This window comes from Sceloporus undulatus, chromosome 8, assembly GCF_019175285.1.
Source record: "Sceloporus undulatus isolate JIND9_A2432 ecotype Alabama chromosome 8, SceUnd_v1.1, whole genome shotgun sequence".
Lineage (NCBI taxonomy): Eukaryota > Metazoa > Chordata > Lepidosauria > Squamata > Phrynosomatidae > Sceloporus > Sceloporus undulatus.
In genome coordinates this window covers 23641568-23664199 of record NC_056529.1, presented here as the reverse complement: position 1 = coordinate 23664199, position 22632 = coordinate 23641568, and the positions used below count along the sequence as shown (strand labels likewise).

The 22632-nt window shown below is 51.0% G+C and overlaps 3 protein-coding genes across 4 annotated transcripts; 1 reads left to right on the top strand and 2 right to left on the bottom strand.

The window, feature by feature from the left end:
* The first annotated feature begins 2622 nt into the window (after window positions 1-2622).
* ECI1 (enoyl-CoA delta isomerase 1) lies at window positions 2623-7149 on the top strand. The gene is given in 8 exon segments (XM_042438618.1): window positions 2623-2782; window positions 4297-4407; window positions 4994-5103; window positions 5105-5122; window positions 5524-5670; window positions 5928-6049; window positions 6270-6448; window positions 6647-7149. Coding segments are annotated over 8 exon segments (894 nt in total). The 5' UTR covers window positions 2623-2742; the 3' UTR covers window positions 6814-7149.
* A 321-nt stretch (window positions 7150-7470) lies between these two features.
* On the bottom strand, window positions 7471-14137 carry LOC121937468 (deoxyribonuclease-1-like 2). The gene is made up of 9 exons (XM_042480667.1): window positions 13425-14137; window positions 12656-12805; window positions 12109-12197; window positions 11730-11813; window positions 11339-11439; window positions 10227-10339; window positions 9529-9683; window positions 8869-8965; window positions 7471-8172 (listed from the first exon to the last, which is right to left on the bottom strand). The coding sequence occupies exons 1-9, from the start codon at window positions 13557-13559 to the stop codon at window positions 8122-8124; spliced, it is 975 nt and encodes a 324-aa protein (XP_042336601.1). The 5' UTR covers window positions 13560-14137; the 3' UTR covers window positions 7471-8121.
* A 1304-nt stretch (window positions 14138-15441) lies between these two features.
* LOC121914644 (deoxyribonuclease-1-like) lies at window positions 15442-22468 on the bottom strand. Of its 2 annotated transcripts, XM_042438232.1 has the most exons (8): window positions 20269-22468; window positions 20052-20140; window positions 19789-19872; window positions 18965-19080; window positions 17767-17879; window positions 17031-17185; window positions 16175-16271; window positions 15442-15804 (listed from the first exon to the last, which is right to left on the bottom strand). In XM_042438232.1, exons 1-8 carry the CDS (start codon window positions 20416-20418, stop codon window positions 15751-15753), a joined length of 858 nt encoding a protein of 285 aa, XP_042294166.1. In that variant the 5' UTR covers window positions 20419-22468; the 3' UTR covers window positions 15442-15750. The 2 variants fall into 2 exon arrangements, with proteins under 2 accessions (XP_042294166.1, XP_042294167.1); XM_042438233.1 differs by lacking the exon at window positions 16175-16271.
* Between the last annotated feature and the right edge of the window lie 164 nt (window positions 22469-22632).

The window sequence follows — 22632 nt, the reverse complement described above, 5'->3', positions numbered from 1 at the left end:
ATTCCCCCATGGCTCCCTATGGGCCAGGATTCCCCCCATGGCTCCCTAAGGGCAGATATCCCCCCCCATGGCTCCCTATGGGCCAGGATTCCCCCAGGCTCCCTAAGGCAGATATTCCCCCATGGCTCCCTATGGGCCAGGATCCCCCATGGCTCCCTAAGGGCAGATATCCCCCATGGCTCCCTATGGGCCAGGATCCCCCAGGGCTCCTAGGGCGATATTCCCCCATGGCTCCCTATGGGCCAGGATTCCATTCTCCTCTATGGGCCAGGATTCCATTCCTTCTATGGCAATATTCCCCCATGGCTCCCTATGGGCCAGGTCCCCCAGGAGGCTCCTAAGGGCATATTCCCATTCCACCAGGCTCCTATGGGCCAGGATTCCCCCATGGCTCCTAAGGCAGATATCACCCAGGGCGCCCTAGGCAGATATTCCCCATGGATCCCTAGGGGCCAGGATCCCCCATGGCTCCCTAAGGGCAGATATTCCCATGGCTCATATGGGCCAGGATTCCATGGCTCCCTAAGGGAAGATATTCCCCATGGCTCCCTATGGGCCAGGATTCCCCCATGGCTCCTAAGGGCAGATATTCCCATGGCTCCCTATGGGCCAGGATTCCATGGCTCACTAGTGCAGAATTCCAGCATTCTCCCTATGGGCCAGGATTCCCCCAGGTCCCTATGGGCAGATATTCCCCCATGGCTCCCTAGGGCAGTATTCATCTCCCTATGGCCAGGATCATTCATGGGCAATTCCCCCAGCTCCCTAAGGGCAGATATTCCCCCATGGCTCCCTAGCCATCCCCCACCTGGCTCCCTAAGGGCAGATATTCCCCATGGCTCCCTATGGGCCAGGATTCCCCTGGCTCCTAAGGCAGATATTCCCCCATGGCCCCTAAGGGCGATATTCCCCCATGGCTCCCTATGGGCCAGGATTCCCCCATGGCTCCCTAAGGGCAGATATTCCACGCCCCATGGCTCCCTATGGGCCAGGATTCCCCCATGGCTCCCTAAGGCAGATATTCCCCCATGGCCCCTATGGGCAAGGATTCCCCCATGGCTCCCTAAGGGCAATAATATTCCCCCATGGCTCCCTATGGCCAGGATTCCCCCATGGCTCCCTAAGGGCAGATATCCCCCATGGCTCCCATGGGGCCATGATTCCCCCATGGGCTCCCTATGGCAAGATATTCCCCCATGGCTCCCTATGGGCCGCCATCCAGGCAGGATTCCATTCTCTTCTAGGGCAATATTCCCCCATGGCTCCCTATGGGCCAGATTCCCCCATGGCTCCCTAAGGGCAGATATTCCCGCATGGCTCCCTAAGGGCAGATATTCCCCCATGGCCCTGGGCCAGGATTCCCCATGCTCCCTAAGGGCAGATATTCCCCCATGGCTCCCAAGGGCAGATATTCCCCCATGGCCCCTATGGGCCAGGTTTCCCCCATGGCTCCCTAAGGGCAGATAGCCCCATGGCTCCCTATGGGCCAGGACCCCCATGGCTCCCTAAGGGCAGAATTCCCCCATGGCTCCCTATGGGCAGATTCCCCATGGTCCCTAAGGCAGATATCCCCATGGCTCCTCTATGGGCCAGGATCCCCCCCCCTAAGGCAGATATTCCCCCATGGCTCCCTATGGGCCAGGATTCCCCATGCTCCCTAAGGGCAGATATCCCCCATGGCTCGCCCTAAGGGCAGATATTCCCCCATGGCTCCTATGGGCCAGGATTCCCCATGGCTCCCAAGGCAGATATTCCCCCATGGCTCCCTATGGGCCAGGATTCTCCCCCATGGCTCCCTAAGGGCAGATATTCCCCCATGGCTCCCGAATGGCCAGGATTCCCCCATGCTCCCAAGGGCATATTCCCCATGGCTCCTAAGGGCAGATATTCCCCGGCTCCCTATGGGCCGGATTCCCCCATGGCTCCCTAAGGGCAGATATTCCCCCATGGCTCCCTAAGAGGCATATATCCCCGCCCCCATGGCTCCCTATGGCCAGGATTCCCCCAGGCTCCCTATGGGCCAGGATCCACCATGGCTCCCTAAGGCAGATATTCCCCCATGGCTCCCATGGCCAGGATTCCCCCATGGTCCCTAAGGGCGAATATTCCCCCATGGCCCACTGGGCGATTCCAATGGCGCCTAGGGCAGATATTCCCCCATGGCTCCCTATGGGCCAGGATCCCCCATGGCTCCCTAGGCAGATATTCCCCCATGGCTCCCTATGGGCCAGGATTCCCCCATGGCTCCCTAAGGGCAGATATTCCCCCATGGCTCCCATGGGCCAGGATCCCCCATGGCTCCCTAAGGGCAGATATTCCCACCATGCTCCCTATGGGCCAGATTCCCCCATGGCTCCCTAAGGGCAGATATTCCCCCATGGCTCCCTATGGGCCCAGGATTTCCCACATTGGCTCCCTAAAGGGGCAGATAGTCCCCCCCATGGCTCCCTATGGGCCAGGATTCCCCCATGGCTCCCTAAGGGCAGATATTCCCCCATGGCTCCCTATGGGCCAGGATTCCATTCTCCTCTATGGGCAAGGATTCCCCCATGGCTCCCTATGGGCAAAGCGGTGTTAACCCGCCTTAACTCTGCATGTGAATGCATGGATCCCGTCCGGGCTGAAGAAGGCGCTATTCCTCTGGAAGGAAGGAGGAGCCCAAGAATGGAGAGAGAGAGAGGGGCAGGGCCAGCCTTCCTCCTCCTCCTCCTCCTCCTCCTCCTCTAAATCTGGAGGGACAAGATGGCGTCCTGGGGCCCCCGTTTCCTGCTCCGTTCCTCAGGTGAGGAGGGGCCTTTGGGGGGGTCGGTGCCAGGAACTGGGGCCAAGGCTTGGAAGAAGAAGGGCAGCCCTGGAAGCAGCCCCCCTTCAGAGACCTGCCTCCTTTTAGGGCAAGTGCCCGGTTCTTTTGGGCCGAAGGCAGTTTAGGAAACTCTCCTGCTCCTCCTCCTCCTGGGTCCCTTTGCAGAGCCAGCTTCATCAGGGCCCCTCTCTCTCTCTTGATCTTCCTTTGGGGTTTCTGTCAGAAGGATTCTTCGTTTGGGGTTTTGTTTAGATATTGTTAGACGAAGTTGATGATTGGGCCTGATATCTCTGGAAGGGGATCGAGGGATGGTCAGCTTCTGTCTTTGCTTTTGAGGACTGGGATGTCCCAATGTGAGGGGAGGGGAGTTAAACCTTAGGGCTTATAGGATCTTATGGTAATCTGTTCATGATGCTGTTGGGTTGTGGGATGATGGGATATATAACCATGCTTGAATGTACTCATCGGCTGTTAAGGTTCATGATCCCTTAGTCTAGTGGTGAAGGATGTTTGTGCTGGAAGGCCACAGCAAGTGCAAGGAGCAGATAAGAAGAAGGCCTTATGGGGCTCAGGAGATCCTTGGGGAGGAGGAGGAGGAGGAGGAGGAGATTCCTCACTGCCAGGGAAAGACCGATCCCATCAGTTCCCTTGATGGCTTTATGGGGGTGGGACTCTATATCCCATCTCTAACTAGGCATCTTCATTCCTGACAAAGAAGTCACTTCTCTTCTATGTGCACTAATTTCAATAAAGTGGGTACTTTTACAGCCCAGACTCTTCTTGGGAAAAGAGGCTGCAAGCAGAAACTCCCTTTTAGGAAGCCTTCCTTGTCTGTTATTATTGTTGTTCTTTTTTGCAAACCAGAGCTTAGCAAACCTTCCTTCCTTCCTTCCTTTTTGCAAACTACAATTTAGATTTTAAAAATGTTCCCTTTTCTTTTTGCAAACTGCAGTTTAGGAAAAGTCCCTTGTCCTTTTTTGCAAAGCACAGCTTTAGGAAACCTTCCTCCCTTTTCTGCCAATTCCTTCTTCAGTTTTGCAAAGCACAGCTTTAGGAAACCTTTACTTCTCCCATTTGGACTGCAGCTCCCATGGGGCTGGCTAGGGGATTCTGGGAGCTGTAGTCCCCAAGTGACCCTTCTTGTTGCCCCAAGGGTCACTTTGCCAAAGGAGGCCGTGGCCTTAGTGGCCACCAGCCAGGCCTCCTTGCTGGACATTGGCCTTATTTGCTCACCAGCCTCATGGGACTGGCAGTCCAGAGTCCATGAGCAAAAAGGCTGCCACTTCTGGGTCCCTGTTCTGTTCTTTTCTTCCAATGCAAAAAGTTGTGCATATTCCCCCTTTTCTTCCCCAAAATGAGCCTGTCATTGATGCTTTAGTTTTATCCTTTCAACCCCGCAATGCAAAAGAGTTGTTCCTACGGTTTGCAAATGGTGCTTCTTTTTGCAAACCCATAGCAATCCCCTGGAACCCTTTGCTTGGTCTTCCTTGCAGGGCTTTTCCCTCGGACCCAGGGTTCCCGAAATGCCGCCCAGAGGCTCCTCTCCGTCCAAAGGAGGCCCTTCAGCGACACCAAAATCCTGGTGGAGTTTGACGAAAACAAAGGTACCCTCCGGACCCAGCTTTTGGCCCGGCCCTTGAACCGGCGCCAAGCAGCCTTGCGAAATAACTGGGTTCATTCGAAGCCAAAAAAGCCCAGAGGGTTGGTTTAAACCAGGTTTATAGCAGCAGGTTATAGGCCCCAATTATATTGATTCAAACAAGCTTTCCTTGCCTCCTGAAGCTGGCTTCTTGGAGCATGTGGGTCCTTGTGCCTTTTGTTTTATGGAGATGCGCCAGCTTGACCTCCTTAAGCAGTAATTAAGTGTGTGCTTCCACATTGCAGAAACAATCCAGTTCGACGCCAGTTTAATATCCTACTGTAGTTTGTTGTGGCCCAAGGTTTCTCTGATGGAGAAAGCTGAATTTCACTTCAGTTCCCAGAATCCCATAGCGTTGAGCCACAGCAGTTTAAAGTGGTATCAAACTGGATTACTTCTGCAATGCTCATGCACTCTTTGTAAATAGAAATGATCGATAAGTGCAGCTTGCTTTAAATATCTAAATAAATAGGAGGTTGCGCATGGCAGAGGGGGGAGGGAGGCACATTGAAAGCAACCCAGAGCAGGGATTTCCTCCCTTTGCTTTTCAGGGGTTGCAGTGATGAAGATGAAGAGTCCGCCGGTCAACAGCCTCAGCCTGGACTTCCTGACAGAGTTTGTGATCAACCTGGAAAAGCTGGAGAACGACAAGGGCTGCCGGGGGGGTCATCTTGACCTCGGTACGGGCGGGATATTATTCATGTTGTTATTACTAAGCTTTATTTATAAGGCACTGTAAATGTGCACATAGGCAGCGGAGGAGAAGCCATCCAAGGCTATACAGTACCTACTTTTAGGGGCTTATTTTGGCCAGCTGGCTTAAAGAATCATAGCTGCAAGATAGTGCTTTAGCTGCTTTGGATGCAACCTGTGGAATTTGTAGTTTGACGAAGGACTTAGGATTTCCACTCTGCACCTAAGAGGGAATTCCCAATGCCTCATGAAGCTACAGATCCCAGGGCTGAATGGTATATGAAAATGCTATGACTGTCGTGTGGAGACACTCCTGGATACGCAAGCAGGAGTTGGATGTCCTCTGAACAAGGAGGGACTGACTTTCCTTCCGTTTCTGGCTCCCCAGGGCACCCCCCACATCTTCTCCGCAGGGCTGGACATTATGGAGATGGTGGGCAAGAGCGAGGCCCACTACACAGAGTTCTGGAAGGCTGTGCAGGAGATGTGGCTGACCCTCTACAACTCCAGCATGGTGACCCTTGCAGCCATTAATGTGAGTTCTTGGTGCCTCCGAGACAGAATCAGCTTTTGCTTTAGAGGGCGTAACTCTCTTCTCTATCTAGCAAATCTTCAGGCTGATGAACCCCTTTTCTCCTCACCTCAGCTGTGTTACTGACCGTATTTACTGGGAATGATGCCACCAACAAGGTATTTGTGGCCTTTTGAGGGGTCCAGTGCTAGCCCAGGGAGCCCAAGGTCCTGCAGTGCGGCTGATGATGGATGAATGACCAAGGGATGCCTCCTTCCTAGGGCTCCAGCCCGGCTGGCGGCTGCCTGATGGCCATGTCCTGTGACTACCGGATCATGGCAGACAACCCCAAGTACGGCATCGGCCTGAATGAGACGCAGCTGGGCATCGTGGCTCCGTTCTGGTGAGGGGGGTGTTCGCTTTATGGGGGGGAGGAGGAAAGGGAACTTTACCATCAGTTCCTCGATGTTTCTGTTGTAACACAAAAGTTTTCTCTTGCTAGAGGAACAATGATTAAGAGGGAGTTGATGTAGGTCTGACCCCCAGGAGTCTAGGATTTGGTAGCCAGGACGCAGTGGGTCAGTGGGTCTTCCGGCTGACCGGTGTCCTCTTTCCCTGCCCAGGTTCAAAGACACCATTGTCAATACGGTTGGGCACAGGGCAGCGGAGCGCTCCCTCCAGCTGGGCCTCCTCTATCCTCCTGCGGAGGCCCTCAAAGTTGGCATGGTGGATGAGTTGGTGCCCGAAGAGAAGGTCCAGAGCAGGGCCGCGGAGGTGATGTCTCAGTGGTTGGCCATCCCAGGTGAGACACAACCACACATACACACACAGAGATGCACTAAAAGACTTTCTGTGCCATAAAGATGAGGCTGGGAGCACTAAAATGACCATGGGCAAAGCATGGCCCTGTAGGATTGTTTTGGTGGCCCTGTTTGTCCACATCTCTTTCCAGATAGGAATGACACAATCCAAGATGCTTGTCTCTCTCTTTGCCACTTAGGTCATGCCCGCCAGCTCACCAAGTCCTCCATGCGGAAGCCAACACTGGACCGCCTGGTAGCTCACCGGGACTCTGACATCCAGAATTTTGTCCGGTTCATCTCCAGGGACTCCATCCAGAGGTCCCTCCAGAGTTACATGGAGAGCCTGAAGCAGAGGAGAGGCTGACCAAGGGAAAGGGAGAAGAACTGGGGCCCTTTGGCCTCCTCCGGAGCCATCAGACGTTGCCTGGCAGCTCTCTCAGTCTTGGTCATCTGGTCCCCGGTTGCCCTGCGGCCTTTGCCCCGGTGGCCCAAGTGCCTTTGCTGCCTTCTGCACTTCTGTTTGCGTGTGCGTTTTGGGGGGTGTTTGTTGTTTTTGGAGCTTCCACCAGAATACATATCCCAAACTCCATAGGATGGAGCCATGAGTGTTAAGGTGCGATAATGGTGCCATGTGTGGGTGCCCCATGGGTCCTTGTGGTGTCCCAAATCTCACCAAATGTGAATAAACAGTTAAAACAAGGCTTTGCCTTTTTCCTGGCTGCTTAATGCAACCCCTGCCCTTTGGTTTTCATCCTGGGCTCCCAGCAATCTGCCAGAGTGATTGCCCTCATCATGCCCATCTTGTGGGGCAGCTGATGGGACCTGGCATTGCCATGAATAAATGACGGAGGTAGTGGAGGTAGTATTTCACTTTTCTGTGCTTCACTCCACCCATTTCTCCTGGAGGGCACTTGGCCTTGTCTAGCTGTGGCCCATTTGACTTCCAGTAGTTTTAGGGATGGGTTGATCCTAGCCACATACGTGGTTTTGTCTTTTCAAGAAAAGAGCTCAGACTGTTTTATTTAGGTTTCTTATTTTGCTTTTATTGTCCCCGTACTTCCAAGGACTGTACATCAAGTCACGCACATTACCTTGCTTTTGCAATAGCCCTGTGAGGTAGGTCAGGCTGAGAGAATGTCTGTCTCCCAGGAGGCTTTGTTTCTGGGTGAGAATTTGCACCCAGCTCTTTGCTGCCATGCCCTCCAGAGGCATTTTAACTGCAACTCCCAGTGTCACTAGCCAGCTTGCTTGCTTCAGGAGATAGTGGGAGTTGTAGTCTGGCATTTAGAATCAGGTTGGCACCAGAGCATCCCAATGACCGGTTGCAGTCGTCCAACATAGCCCATGTGGCTGGGCATCAGAGTGGTGGGGTTTGGGGTGTGCATGGTCAGGGATGGCCAGCAAGAGGATGAAAGCGTCAAGAGCCACGCAGGCAGAGATACGGCCAGGAGTAGAGTGGCAGCACTGCAGGCCGAGGGTCTCGCGTTTGATTTCCAGCAGCCCCTCAAAGTAATGGGATCTCAAGGGCATGCTCAGGCTCTGCATTATTGCAACTTCATTATCAAAATTGCATGCAAATACATGATTTTGGACAATGTGACGGCAATGCAGCAGCGACAGGGCAGGGATAGTGCCAGCCAGGAGGAGATGGATGCATGCGCCACCAGCATCACTAGGACTTCAGGGTCACTTCCACCGGGAAATGGTCACTCACGGCCAGAGCCTGCAAGGAAAGGGGAGGAAGGCCCGCTTAGGATTGGCACCAGCTGGTACCTGGATCCTCAAATCCTTGCAAATGTCAAGAAAGAGCAAAACAGACCCCTCTGACCTAAACCCTTTCCTAAGGAGGTGCAAGAAATGCACTGGGAAAGCTACACTGCTAGGCCAGCCAATCCCTCCTAGGAACGATGGGTTAGCTGATCCTTTTCTCCCATGCAATGTCTTACTTGCTGGAAAATGTGACACTTAATTGTGGTAACTGTGCCTTTCTCCGTGAGAAAGGAATGCAAAACCACAGCTTGGCTTTACTAAATGATAACATCGTGTGTAGCAACTAGGAGAAAGTGTGGCAACACAGGCAGAATGTAAGAGAAATCCAGGAAGTCTTGCAGCCTGTGTGTTGTGTTCCTTCAAGTTGGTTTCTGACTTATGTGACTCTAAAGTGAACCTATTATGGGTCTTTCTAGCCAAGCTTTGCTCAGAGGAGGTTTGCCATGGCCTTCCCATGAGGCTGAGAGAGTGTGATTTGCTCAGGATCACCCAGTTGATTTCATGGCGGAGCAAAAGGGATTCAAGCGCTGGTCTCCAAAGTCACAATCCAACACTCAAACCACTTTGCCACTATGCTGCAAATACATCCGTGTAAAATGGTGCACACATATTAATGAGAGAGACAAGTGTGGAAGAGAGAGATGCATACCTCCTCTTGGCTCAGTTTCAAATCCTTCTGGAAGTCATACACTTTGGCAGAGTTGGCTTTGACCCACTTCTTCAACTGGGAGCCGCTCACAACGATCCTGGAACAAAAATGGATGCGAATGGGACAATCAGGCTGTTCCTTGGAAACGTCAAATGTGCCAATATCAAAGGAGAAGTGGGAAAACAGCAGGGGCAAATTGGGGAGGTTTGGAGGATCTCTTGGTTGACCTAGTCTGTAGCAGCATTCTATTGGAGTCTATGGGAGGAAACCATACCTTCCAGTGTCCCATTTTGGCAAGGACAATCCCTATTAATCCTCAGCCGTCCCACTTTCTCAGTTGCTTTCGATGTCCCAATTTTCTCTCTCCTCTTCCCACCTTTCCTCTTTATCCTCACCTCCGTTGCTGGAAACTTAAGTACTGTAGTTTGCGCTCCTTGAACTTAGCAGAGAGGAAGGGGCCAAAATCTTGCCCTTTCTAAGAGTCTCAGGCAAAAGCAAACCGCTGCATCCTCTCCCAACTTGGCTGTCCTTCCTGCATCCTCTGCCAACTTGACCACCTTCTGATGTTGCTTGACCCCACAGATGTTATCTGGGAAAGGTCAAAGGGCACATGTGGACCATAGCGAAGGACGGCTGCTCCCTCTCCCCAAAATGTCCTACCTGTCGTAGGCGCAGTCGGAGTCTCCAACGGTGGTGTCCTCCGAGTCTGGGATCAGCCACTTGAAAACCTCGCTGGTCCGCAGGCGGATGGAGGCCCAGTCCTTCTTGCCCACGTAGCTGCAGTCGGCGTTGAAGTCCCCCAAGAACATCATGTTCTGCAATGAGGAGGTTAGGAGAGACCCAGGAGGGGTCACCAAGTCAGGACACTGCTCCACTTAAATAAGAATGTTTCTCCATCTTCCCATTAAAATTTCCCTCCAGTCCCCAAAATGCAGTGATTTGAAACTTTGCTGCCTATTATCTCCAGATGCCTGAACTCTGTTCCTAAATAGGGGGGGGGGACCCTGGTCTTTAAAGTTGTGGTTCAACACTCAGACCAGTACGCTAAGCTACGAGGAACATCATGTTATATAGCTTTCATCAGATGTCTTTTCTGGATCCGTCAGCTAATCATGTATGTTTTGGCCAATTAACTTATTTAAATTCCTTTAAGCCGGTGCCGGTTCCCACGCTTTGCGATCTCTGCCTTTCCTCGCAGGCAACGCTGGCTTTGGCTTTGGAGCCAGAGGAACAGGTTTAGCGCATGCAAAGTGTTCAGGTGCGATGATCCTGCAGATCAAGACCCAGCAAGCAGTTCTGGATCCTGAAAATAAAATAGTGTCATAATAATATTCCTCCCTTCCAGCCCATCTCCTTACATCCGTCCCCCACTTGTCAATGATCTTCAGGTAGACGTCATAAAGGGCGTCAATCTCGGCCACCGCTTCGTTCGGAGGAGTGTGGAGGGGCACCAGGATGAGTTCGCTTTCCTCTGCAAAAGAAACCTGGGTTAGCAAACGCAGAAGCAAAGGTTGCCCTCTCTGTTCATCGGTTGAGAAGAACCCAGGTACCAAATTGCCCTCCTGTTATTGGACACAAAGCAAGGCCATTCCCACTTTGGCAATTCCAGGAAAGAAAAATAAATGCCCACTTTGCCCAAGTGGGCTTCCATGGCCGACGGGGATTCAAACCTTGGTCTCCGGTCCAACCATCAAACCACTAAATTGACCCAAGTGGCCTCCTTGGCATAGTTTACTCAAAGCGGGGAAGACCATCTCTGGCATTTCTGCTCCCTGCATTTGAACTGTTGGCAGAGGACAGGGTGCAGAGCCCTCCGTCTCCTTCTCCAAATTGGTGCTGACTGGGATGGGCTGGGCTCTGCCATTGCCAAACTGGGGTTGGTAGCCTCCTCCCAGGTAAGGCCTGGCATCACTTTTAAAAGGAGCGCTTCCAAGGCTTAGGGCCTGCTTTTAGGGCTTGGCACCTTGGACAGCTCCTTTAAAGGTTTAGACCAGTAATTCCCAAACTCTGGCCTTCTAGTTTTGGGGCTTCAGCTCCCAGCATCCCAAAACCATTGGCCAAGATGACAGGCTTCTGGGTGCTGCAGTCCAAAACACCTGAGTGTTTAGACTTGAATGCAGCGGGTCCCAAACTTTGGTCCTCCAGATGTTTTGGACTCTAGTTCCCAGAAGTCCTGGTTGTTGGCCCAGCTGGGAATTGAAGTCCAAAATACCTGCATGAAGAAGGTTTACAAACCACTAATGTTTAGCAAAGTTACTGACCCCAGTGCAACCAGCGGCAACCCATCTCTGTTTGACCCACTGAGTGTCTCCATTTGGGGCAAATATTTCTGCTCCTATTTGGCTAAATGACTGCAGTGCAATCCCAAGTTACAAATGCCCAGCCTTGGTTTTGCAAGGATTTGGGGTCTGGAGCGTTGCGCATCAGTGTAAGAGATAGTGAGTAAGAGCATGCTTTCTGGATTACTGACTTGATTCAGGAGCGGAGAACTTGACAATGAAGGGGGCTCTGCTGAAGGCATTGTCTTTGTTTGGATACTGGTACTTGTCCAAAAGAGAGACGCTCCCCGTCCTGGAAGAAAAGAGAAGGGAATTGGGGCCGGCAAAGGAGGAAAACCCACATCGGAAGGCATCAGGGTCCAGGGAGAGAACGCTGCCCAGTCTTCCCTGAAGGTGCCAGGAATGAAACCTGGGACACAGAAATTCAACAATTAAGCTGTGTCCCTTACAAACAGAAGGGGTCCCACTGCGTTTTGGGGACTGATCAGGTGCAATATCTATTTGGGAGTAAGTCCCACTGGTTTTGGTGGCCCTTAAATGCAATCCAGTGGCTGCTTTTGGGTAGCCATTTGGACCTGGTACCTGTAGAGGAAGAGGTACATCTCCTTGTAGTTTTCCCGGCCCAGAGACTCACTGATCTCGTATGCGTATTCGTTCTTGGAGGCCCTGCAGTGTGTGAATGTGTGTTAAAAACACAAATACAACAACATTTCCCAACACATTCCCATCGGTTAAGGTTAAATGCTTTCCCGTCTGCATTCTGGTGAATCTGTGACAGTTGGTTTAGATGGCCTTTTAGGTTCCTTCCAGCTCTCTAATAAGTCTATGCTTTTCTGGTTCAGTCTTTCAAACAGCCGTATCCAAGGAGCTGGACTTTATTGTTTTCAGGAGGGAAGGCTTTTGAAAGAAAGGCAGGGGAATAAATTAAATACGTAATGCAATACATGAGGGGGGGTCTCACCTGTTGAGCCGCTCCATCAGATCCGTGACGGCGCTGAGGTCGGAGTCGCGCACCTCTTGCACCAGCGCAATGTCATAGCGGGAGAGGATCTGGAGTAAAAAGAGGGGCATGAGCGCATCAAAAGAGCCCCCTTCCTTAAACAAAACCCATTTAATTCAGAGCAAGGAGAAACAGCTTTTTCTGGACCATAGCTCCCAGAATCCCCAACCATTGGGATGTCTGGGGGATGTGGTTAAAAAGAGGCAATTTCCCCATCTCTGGCTGTAGATCAGATACATCTTCTGCCCTCAAAGAGTCTTAGGGTTGGGAAGGACCCCAAAGGCCACCTCTTCCAGCCCCATTCTGCCAGACCGGTCAGTCCTGGTCAGTCCTTGGATGGGACTTTCCTCAGAAGGGAAGGGCAGGGCTCTTTCCAGGTGCATCCAAGGAAGGAATCCTTGCAACAAGCCTTGCGTGGGCACTGCCGGTCGATGCCAGTCTCAACACTAGCCAAAGTGGAAGTACCCCAAACACTGACCCACTAGAAAGCCACTCGGCCCCTGCTCACCTTCACAATGATTTTGGAGATGCCCGCGTCAGACAGTTTGGTGTCCCCAAAGCTCTGGATGTTGAAGGCACAGATCCGCAAAGGGCTGGCTGGGTGCAGCAGCAACGCCAGGCCAAAAATGAGCATCAGAAGGTGATTCATGCTCCTTCCCTGAAGGCAGGAGAGAGAAAAGAGACACTGAGCAGAAAACGGCAACAAGGCATGCAAACCCAGGGTTGCATTTAATATCTCTGCACTTCAAAAAGCAAGCCTTGACTTTGCTATTTTATATAAGGGACACCACTTTACTATGCAATTGAATTTCATGGGACTTAAGCACCCACGGATTTTGGTATCCATGGCTGGTCCTGGAACCAAACCCCACCAGATACCAAAAGCCCACTGTAATTTCCCCCTTTAAATACAGGTGAAAGCGAGGACTTATTCACACAGTGCATACTTAAACTTTGGAACTCCCTGCCACAAGTTACTTTATTTGCATGGCATTGTGGGACAGGTCACTGCAAGGCCCCTCATGCCACTGCCAGCCATGGCTCTCATGCTGGCAAGGCATTGCTTGGGGGTGCCATTGATAAGAGATGAACCACGCATAGATAGGGCGGAACATGCCCAGGAGGCACAGTTGCTTTCTTGGAAGGGGGGCCCTTCTTCAGACCAACGTTCGAAGCCAGCACTTTGGAAAATATGTTTATTCATTTATGGCATTAAATAAATTGTCTCCAGTTCTATATCTCAGGGTCAAACTAGTTAAAATAGTCTAAAATCTTACCATGTGTCTCCCTGTGCGCAAAGTGACGCTGCTAGAACCTCTCCAGGAGCAAAGTTTTCTTGCGACTCCAACAAGGTGCAAGAGAGAAGAGACCAGATTGGTGCGCACTTCTTCTGTGACACCTACCTGGCGCATCTCCTCTTCTTCTCTCCTTCTGGTGTTACTGGCAGCAGGTGCCCATCCTTGCGGTCGGTGGGTGGGGACACATTCGTCACGAGCATTTTTAGCATTGCAACCTGTTTAGCATTGCGCTTTTCAGCCTTGCAATCTTCTCCGTGGGAGAAGGCCAGGCGTTGCATCACAAAACCCACAGAAGACCCTGCGCTCAGGATTGCGGCATTTCTCACCGCAGACGCATAAGTGAGTTGCCCAAGAATTACACCTCTGAAGAAAAAGAAGGGATTCATGAGCAAAGCCTATTGGGTTTCTGCCTGCGCAGAGATAGATGTTTGGATTCCTCGCCAACAACACCTGACCATCATTTGGGATGATTCAGGGCTAAGTTGGGAACACTGGGCCTCTTTGGGAACGCCTCGGACGACAACGTCCCAATGAAGTCGTCTCCGGTTTTGAGAATGGAATGTGAAAAACTTAATTAGCCGTCAGGATTCTTGACGGCTGAGTGAACAACGAAGGAAGTCAGGTGCGGCAGACAGTCACAGCAACCTGAAAAGCTGCCCTGAAAGGTGTTTGGAGAGATTCCAGGGTGGTTCTCTCTCGTGTGTGTGTGTGTGTGTGTGTGTGTGTGTGTGTGTGTGTGTGCCCCCTGGACCACTACCTGCCTCCATTTAGTCTTGTTTGCTCCAGTGCCAGAGGCTGACGGCTTCAATCGGTCTATGGCCCTAGTGGTATCTCCCTCCATAGAAGCAGTTGGGAGATTATGTTGTTGTTGTGAGCCACCTTCAAATCCATCCTGACTCATGGCAACCCTGTGGATGAAACCTCTCCAAACCCCCTTGACCTCCCGTTCTCTGCTCAGGTCCTGCAAATTCAGGCCAGTGGCTGCCCTGGTTCAGTCCATCCATCAATCCAGTGCAACCTTCCTCCCTTTTTGCTGCCTTCTGCCTTTGCCAGCTTTATTGCTGTCTCTGGTGATTCATTCCTTCTTATGATGCGGCCAAAGTAGGACATCCTCAGTTTGGTCATCTTGGCTTCCAGGGAGATTTCAGGCCTGATCTGTTCGAGGACCCATTTCTTTGCCTTCTTGGTCTGATCTGTGCAAGGACTTGCCAAACTGGGCAGCTGGAGGGCATGCAAGGTCAGAGGGATGCCCTTTGTGTGCCCAGTCTTTGGCTCTTGCCCACATGGCTGCCTCTCTTCTGGACTCCTCCTGGGTTGGCAAACAAGCAACATCCATATTAAACCCACTATGTTGACTTGGATGCCAGGAACCGGACCCATGAAGAGAGCTGGCCGCAAGGGCAAAAGCCAAAGAGGGCAAGGAAAGGGGTCACTAGGGCCCACTCTGTGCTCATGCCACTCAGGCCAAAGATGGCAGGACATGTGGAACAAATGAAGGAGAGGCCTCTTTCACAAGGGCTGTGGCCACAGGCGCCTTGCGTCAGGAGATGTGTTTTGCAGGAAGGAAGCCAGAGGTCCTTGTGGGCGTCAAGGGTGCAATGGGGGAGAGTGTGCCAAGTGGGGTGGCCTTTGCTTCCTTCCTCCCAAAAGGGGAAAGAAGTGCAACCAGAGTGGTCAGTGCAAGCGTCACATGGGCCAACATCATCCATGAATGCCAGAGCTGTTGGCATCATTCACCCTTGGATTGGCCAAGAGCAACTGGATGAGCCTCCATGACCAAGGAGGGGCAACATTTCTCAAACCCCTTGCCCAGTATATTCCTGAGTGGAAACCCTAAGACCACCCTATAATGGGGTCTTCTTGGCAAGGTTTCTCCAGAGGAGGGTTGCCATTGCCTTCCCTGAGGAGGCTGAGAGAGTATGACTTATCACCCAAGGGGTGACCGAATGGGCTCCCTCATCCCCAAAATCCCCAGAGAGGTCCAGAGAGGAAGGAATCCATGCAGCTTATAAGTCTTTCTTAAAGGAAGACGAAGGACGTTTGGTGCCATCTGGCAGACTTAATTCAGATTTATTGCGTGAGCCGTGAAGTTTCCCAATTTGGCAGCTGATCGCTCTCACCAAGAACAGGAAAAACATGGGAGCAGAGGAATTAATCATCTTTTTAAATCATCACTTTTTATGAGAACACAAGCTGTTCTTCAGATTTCATAAGCAGAAGAAAGGTTAATCTGGAGCCAGCCAACCTGGGTGGAAATAACAGGTTTTCCTCCCCTATATGTAGCTCTTTTGGGGATGCTCAGGTCCTAACTGGACTTCAGGGTCACTTCCACTGGGAAATGGTCACTCACCGCCAAAGCCTGGGAAGGAGAAAAGGGAAGAAATGCCATTCTTAGGATCAAATTAGGTGTTTATCTCATCTTCTTTTTAAAACCAAGTGCTCCCCCAAGTGATGAATGACATCTGTCTGTCGAGGCTTGTGATTTCCCTCACCTACTTATCTTGCATTTAGCGTGCTTTGCTAAAAAAGAAACACTGGTGAAATTTGCAAGTCTGATCGACTGAGGCGCACAACTCTGAGACAACCCTCTTTTAGGAGGGAAACCAAACTTTTGGGGGGTGCATCTGTCCACGTGTAGAGTTCCCCAACCCCAATTTGGACCCCCTTCCTGCTCCTATTCTTGCTCAGCCCCCATCATCAGCCCCCAAATGTTCAAAAGAGGGGCTCACGTCCTTGTAGCTCAGGCGGAAGGTCTGCTGGAAGTTGTTCACCTCGGCAGTTTCGGGAAGGAGGCCTCCTTGGAGTCTGGAGCCAGCAGCCACAATCCTGCAACAGGGCAGAGATAGTGCCCTATGGCAGCGATTAAGGTGCTGGGCTGAGAGCCGGGAGATCTGGGTTTGAGTCCCCACATCTGACCCTCCTCACAAGGTTGTTATGAGGATATAAAGTGGATATGGAGGGGGCCATGTATGTTCTCCTCATTGGAGGAAAAGTGGGACCTAAACAGAACTAATCAAAAGTGAAGGAGGTAATCAATACCATTATTGGGGGCCAGGATCAGACCCCCAAAGAAGGCAAAGGGCCCTGAAACTCTCTGGCACAACCTTTCCTCCTGCCACAGGCACTTGAAGATGGAAATATGTATTGGAGGTGGCATGAGAGAGCTGCCAAGGAGACGATGGGAGCTGCAGTCCAAAAAGAGAGAGGATCTGCTCCACTCTTAAAAGGAAAAGACTCCTTTGTCAGCTCCCTTCCGACCAAAGAAGTCATAGAAGCCTTAACTGATGGATAAGAAAGAAGCAGAGCTGGGCTATGTTATAGTACTGGTTTTTTGGACTGCAACTCACAGAATCCCCTCCTGCAGCCTCAAGTCTTCTCTTCTGGCAAAACAAGTGGAGGAGAGTCTCATAGGACCCTGGAAGGACTGATTGGAGGAAGCAGAGGGAGCAGAGCTTGGCAAAGTGACATTTTTGGGCTCTCTGGGAGTTGTAGTCCCAAAGTTGGAGCAAGGGGGCTTTGCTGGGAAGCTGAACCCTGCGGGGTCTTTTTTGGGGCCACTCCACCCTCCTCCTCCTCTTTGCTCACCGGTCATAGGCACAGTCGGTGTGGCTGACGGTGGTGTCAGACGCGTCTGGAATGAGCCACTGGAAAGCGCCGCTGGTGCGCAGGCGGATGTGAGGCCAGTCCTCCGCTCGGACGAAGGAACAGTCGGCATTGAAGTCCCCCAGGAAGAGGACGTCCTGCCAGACGTGGGAATGAAGAAATGCTTTCTTATTGCAGTGCCCAGAATCCCAGTGCAGCCACTACAGCTTCCAGAATCCTCTACCTAGCATGGTACCTCTAGTCACAATGATAGCTGAGGGGATGATGGGTAATGTAATCCAGGCCAAACAAAAAGCCACAGCCTTTCGGTCTGAGCTTGGCTGTGCTTTGCACAGTTTGGAGAATTTTCTCAGCCGCCCAGAAATGGGTCGGATCCAAGACTCATTTCCCCTAAACCCCATTCCCTACAATCAGGGCGACCAGACATCCTCCTTTTCCAGGACCTGTCCTACATTTTAACCTTCTGTCCAGGAGGAAATTCCAAAATATCCTCCATTTTGAGCAGGACAAAGAAGCTCTCTCTCATATATGTGTGTGTGTGATTTTATTTGTTAATATCCTACTTTTCCCCCTTGAATGCCCTACATTTTGCAGTGCCTTGTGGTTGTTAGGACATCTGGTCACTTTGCCCCGCAATGCAATTGCAAAAGGCAGAAACAGGAGAGAGGAAAGCTGCAGGGAAGGGAGAGCACGGGATTCGAACGCAGGGCCAGCGTACCTCAGTGCCCCACTTGTGCTTCACGTCCAGATAGACGTCATAGAGGGCATCGATCTCAAAGGCAGCTTCGTTGGGGGCGGCATGAAGGGGCACCATGATAATCTCCCCCACTTCTGGAAGAAAGAGAGAGAAAGGCAGATATATAGAGGGCCATGTGGCAACCATGTGCAAGCCCTTTCCAGGCACATGGGCCTTGCACTCCCTGGCAATGCCCATCCAGATACCATCCTGACCCTGGCATCCTTCGCCCACCTATGAATATATTTGTTCCCTTTTGCCCACATCCATGCCAGCCATTTGGAGGACGCTTTTAAATTTATCATTGCAATCTTATGTGAGGTTTGGTACCATTTTTATTGTTTTGTTGTTTTAAACTGGTTTCATTGTAAATTGTCCTGAGATCTTCAGGTATGGGTTGGGACATAGATATTTCAGTTGGTCCATCAATCCATGCCATCTTTGGATATCGTTCCCTTTAAAATTCAGGCTAAAACCCAGAATGGATGAACACACAAACATACACTGCAAGGCATTGTGTGCAGCAATTGCATCTGTCCCTTGCATTTGGGTGTGTTTGTGAAGATTTTTCTGAGATGGAAAATCACTGGAAATGGTACAAATAGAAAGAGAAAAGGCTCCTCCAAACAGACAGAGGCGCCTCTGGGTAAATTTCCACGGAGGAGCTGGGCTTGGAAATGTTCAGGGTTGGCTTATTTTGGGCTGCAATTGCCAGAATCTGGGATCACTGAGGGCCATCTTGCAAAAAAGGGAACTTTCCATCATAGAAAGCCACTAGTTGCAATCGTGGAAGGTCCAGCAATGCTGTCATTTTTAAATTACTTTCTTTTAAAATGACAGGAATTCTGCTTTGTTTATTACATATATATATATATATACACACACACACACACACACACACACACACACTAAAAAAGCGAGCCTGGATTTTGCCATTTTATATAAGGGACATAATTTCATGATGCCGCTGTATTTAATGGGAGACTTGAGCATCCCACAGATTTGGGTCATGCTGAGGGCCCACTCAGGCAAAACTGACCGCTGAGGATTCCTTGCCTAGGAAAACCTTAGGAAAGTGATGGGGTTGCCCTAAGTCCATAAACCCCTTGGAGGCACATGTACAAGAGACACATGCTTGAGTCCCCATGTGCATCGCAGGCACTGGAGAAGAGGGCCTTACCTGTCTGAGGGGCTGCAAATTTGACCACAAAGGGCTCCCGGCTGAAGGTGTCGTTGCCGCAGGGCTCACAACCGTCATCGTAATAGTAGCTCTCCAGGAAGGAGACCTGGTCCTGCCTGAAAAGAAGAAGCAGAGGTGATCCACCACCATCATCTGGAGGTCCCCCTGGGTCCTTGGTTGGAGGGAGGAAGGCAGAGGGGTGCCACTACAGCTGGCAAGTGGGGCTGGCAGAGGGACTGCAAGCATCAGGGTTTGGCAAGCAATGGCCAGAACTGCCAAAGTCCTGGGGAAAAAGAGGTGCTCTTCCCACTTTCAGAGGAGTGGACAGGGCATGCACCATGCTTTGGGGGAGGCAAGAGACTGCAAGCATGAAATTTGGGGAGACTACTTGTTTTGTAGAGAAGCATCACAGCCTTTCATATGTTTTTTTCCATCACCAAGCATGAAATTTGGGGAGACTACTCATTCTGCAGCACTGCAGTCTTTTGTAAAGAAGAAGGAGTCTGACCTGTGGGCTAGAAGATTCTGGGAGTCATTATCTCCAAAATACTACTACTACCACCACCACTAATAGTAATAATAACAACACTTTCCTCAAGCTCTTCTTATGGCCAGCCAAACATGGCTAGTGGGTCTGGATAACACATGATGTGTGCATAATGTATTGTGTTGGCTGGAAGCCCTTTTGCCGAGGTCAAATCCAGAGGCACCAGCCCTGCAGTTGTGGAAAGGCCTGTTGGAGCCCCACCAGTCAGCTATGTCTTCAGGGATCCCCAGTCTGCCCTACATCAGGTTTCCTCCGGGTCTTGCCTTCACGCTCTCACCTGTACACAAAGAGGTACTGCTCCTTGTAGCTGCTGCGCCCCAGAGGCTTGCTGACCACGTAGCCAAAGGGATGCGGGGAGGCCCTAGGAAGGAAGGGTCGGCGCATGAGAGGTGCTGGAAATCAGCATGGCAAAGTGGCTTGAATGTTGGATTAGGACTCTTGGGACCCACTGGGTGACCCTAGGCAAGTCACACTCTCTCAGCCTCAGAGGAGGGCAATTGTGGCAAACCTCCTCTGCGCAAAGGTTGCCAAGAAACGCACTGGTTCAGTTGGTTCATAAATTTCTTAACGGCGCTCAGGTCAGAATCGCGGACCTCCTGGACCAAAGTGACGTCGTAACCGGACACGATCTGGAGAGACACGAAACAGCGTCAGCCTAGAACTGAGCACTTTCCATTAGAAAATTCCCATCATGATTGATAACTTCATAGGTTTGAATCCGTTCGTTCTTCGCACAGGTAAGACCTCATTGACTCACGCTGACAAGGATGTCCGCAATGGTCTTGTTGGAGAGTTTGCTGTCCCCAAAAGTCTGGATGTTGAAAGCACTGATTCTTAAGGCCAAAGTGGGCTGGAGGAGGCGACCCGCCCCAAGGACCGACAACAACAACAGTGCCGCTGCCCACATCGCTCACGTCCTGCGCAAAAAGACAGAAGCAGGCGAGCTGTTGGCCACATCCCTTGGGAAGAACCATGTTCTCTGTCCCCGATCCCTTTTTAGTTCCAGGGATTTACTTGGTTCTGTCTTTCTGTCCTTCTCGATTCTAGTTTGACCAGTAGAATTTGCTTGCATTAGTTCTGGAACTGGAGCATGCGCAGATGACCACGGGTTGAGAAAACACAATGCCAAAGAATTAAACTTGCCACAAGTATCGACGCCTGAAGCATACAATTGATGCCAACCTATGCATACAGTTATGGCTTGCAGGCATACAGTTGAGGTTGGCAGACGCTTCACATTCCCTCCCAATTTGGGTCTTTCTGCATTGCGATGTCCCTGTCTGCGTGTGTTTGCAAACTAGGAAAACCCAGAAGGGATCCTGTGTTTCTAGTTGGACCGGCTGAATTTCCAGAGCAGGTCCAAGAGCTGGCGCTTGGGTCGGTTATCACCGCTTTCCATGCTGCACTGAGAAAACAATGCAAAAGCATTCAGCTTTCCACAATTTATGCCTTCTCTTTTGCATCCAGCTGCGGCAAACAGAATGTGCCCCTTCTTAGCCCAAGTATTTGGGCATGTTTACCACATCTTTAGGCAAGTCACACTGTCTCAGCCTCAGAGGACAGGAATGGCAAACCCACATTACAAAGTGATGTGGCCAAGAAAACCCCATGATAGGGTTGCCATAAGGACTTGAAGACACACAATGACAAGTAACAAACGGTATCCCCAAACCACGCTCTGCACCCCTGAAGCCTTGCTGCCACTGCTTCCCCAAGAGGCACCCATCCAAACTTTTAATGCCTGCCATTGAGCTCTCCCACCTGGGATCTCACAGCTTATGTCCTCCTCACCTGTCGCAGGTAAGCAAGGTGCCTCCTGGGGATGCTTTCTTCTTCTTCTTCTTCTTCTCTGGTGTTCTTCTCCTTTTGGGCGCACCTCTCCAAAGGTCACCTTCCTCGAATGAAAAGGCATGACTGTTTCTCTCATGTGCCAGAACCCAGAAGCTCTGGAGGGATATAGTGCCACAGACACAGGGCCCCTTCCTTCCTCATTCCCCAAAATGGGGTATTTTGCCCAAACAGACAACGCAGGGACTGGCAAAAACTGGCTCTGAGGTCCTACGCCAGAGATGGGAACCCCAGATAGGACTACAAGTCCCATCTGCTCTACTAGCCAGTGGGGGAAATGCTGGGAAATGGAAGCTAAAGGGCACTATGATGGTGTACCAAAGTCCAAGAGACATTGCCCAAAGCTCTGCTCTGGACCCCACAACATACTCCAACTCCCAGAATTCCACAGCCTTGAGCCTGGAAGAGTTAAAGCAGTGCCAAACCAGGTTATTTCTCCAGTGTGGATGCAGCCCAAGAGAGGCTGCAGCAGTTTGCTTTTGCAGGGAAGGGGAAGATTTTTCCCCTGATGGACTCCCTTTCTTAAACGGGTGGCTTCCAAAGCCCCTTACCCAGTCGGCCTCCAAAGGTCAAGAAGAGCCCAAGAGCATCCCAGATGGCCAGTTGCTGTCCTCTGGCCCTGAGGCTTGGAAGCCTTGTGTCCAGAGACTCCTGGAAAACAGCAGAAGCCTTTTTACCCGAAACCAGCAAATCGATATTTGCCACAAGGCTGACAAGTGTTGCTTTCCCATCAATGTTGTCCTTCATATGTTAGCAGCCCATGTGCCCCGTCGTTCTTAAATACTTCACCCAACCCTGACCTTGCTGGGTCATTTATTATTATTATTATTATTATTATTATTGCCTGTATTAATATATTTGGACAGGTGTGTGAGTAGATCGGGGAGATTTGGAGGAGAGAAAGCGGGGAGAACTGGTTAGAAGGGGTCATTTTTTCCAGGCCTTTCCAGTCTGACTCTATACTGATACTGAAAAAAATCCCAAATAACCAGAACTGGAGGCAATAGTATTGATCTTAATGGAGAGGAGAGGCATAAATAAATTATTCTTATTATTCCAGGTGGGGCCTGACCAAAGCCGAACCGAGGGGCGCTATTACTTCTCTTGATCCAGACACCATACTTCTATTGATGCAGCCTAGAAGCGCATTGGCCTTGTTAGCTGCCGCATCGCACTGTTGAATCATGTCCAACTTGTGGTCTGCTAGGACTCCTAGATCTCCTTAAGCCAGGTGTCCTCCATCTCATCCTCAATGTGACACCCCTTCAAATAT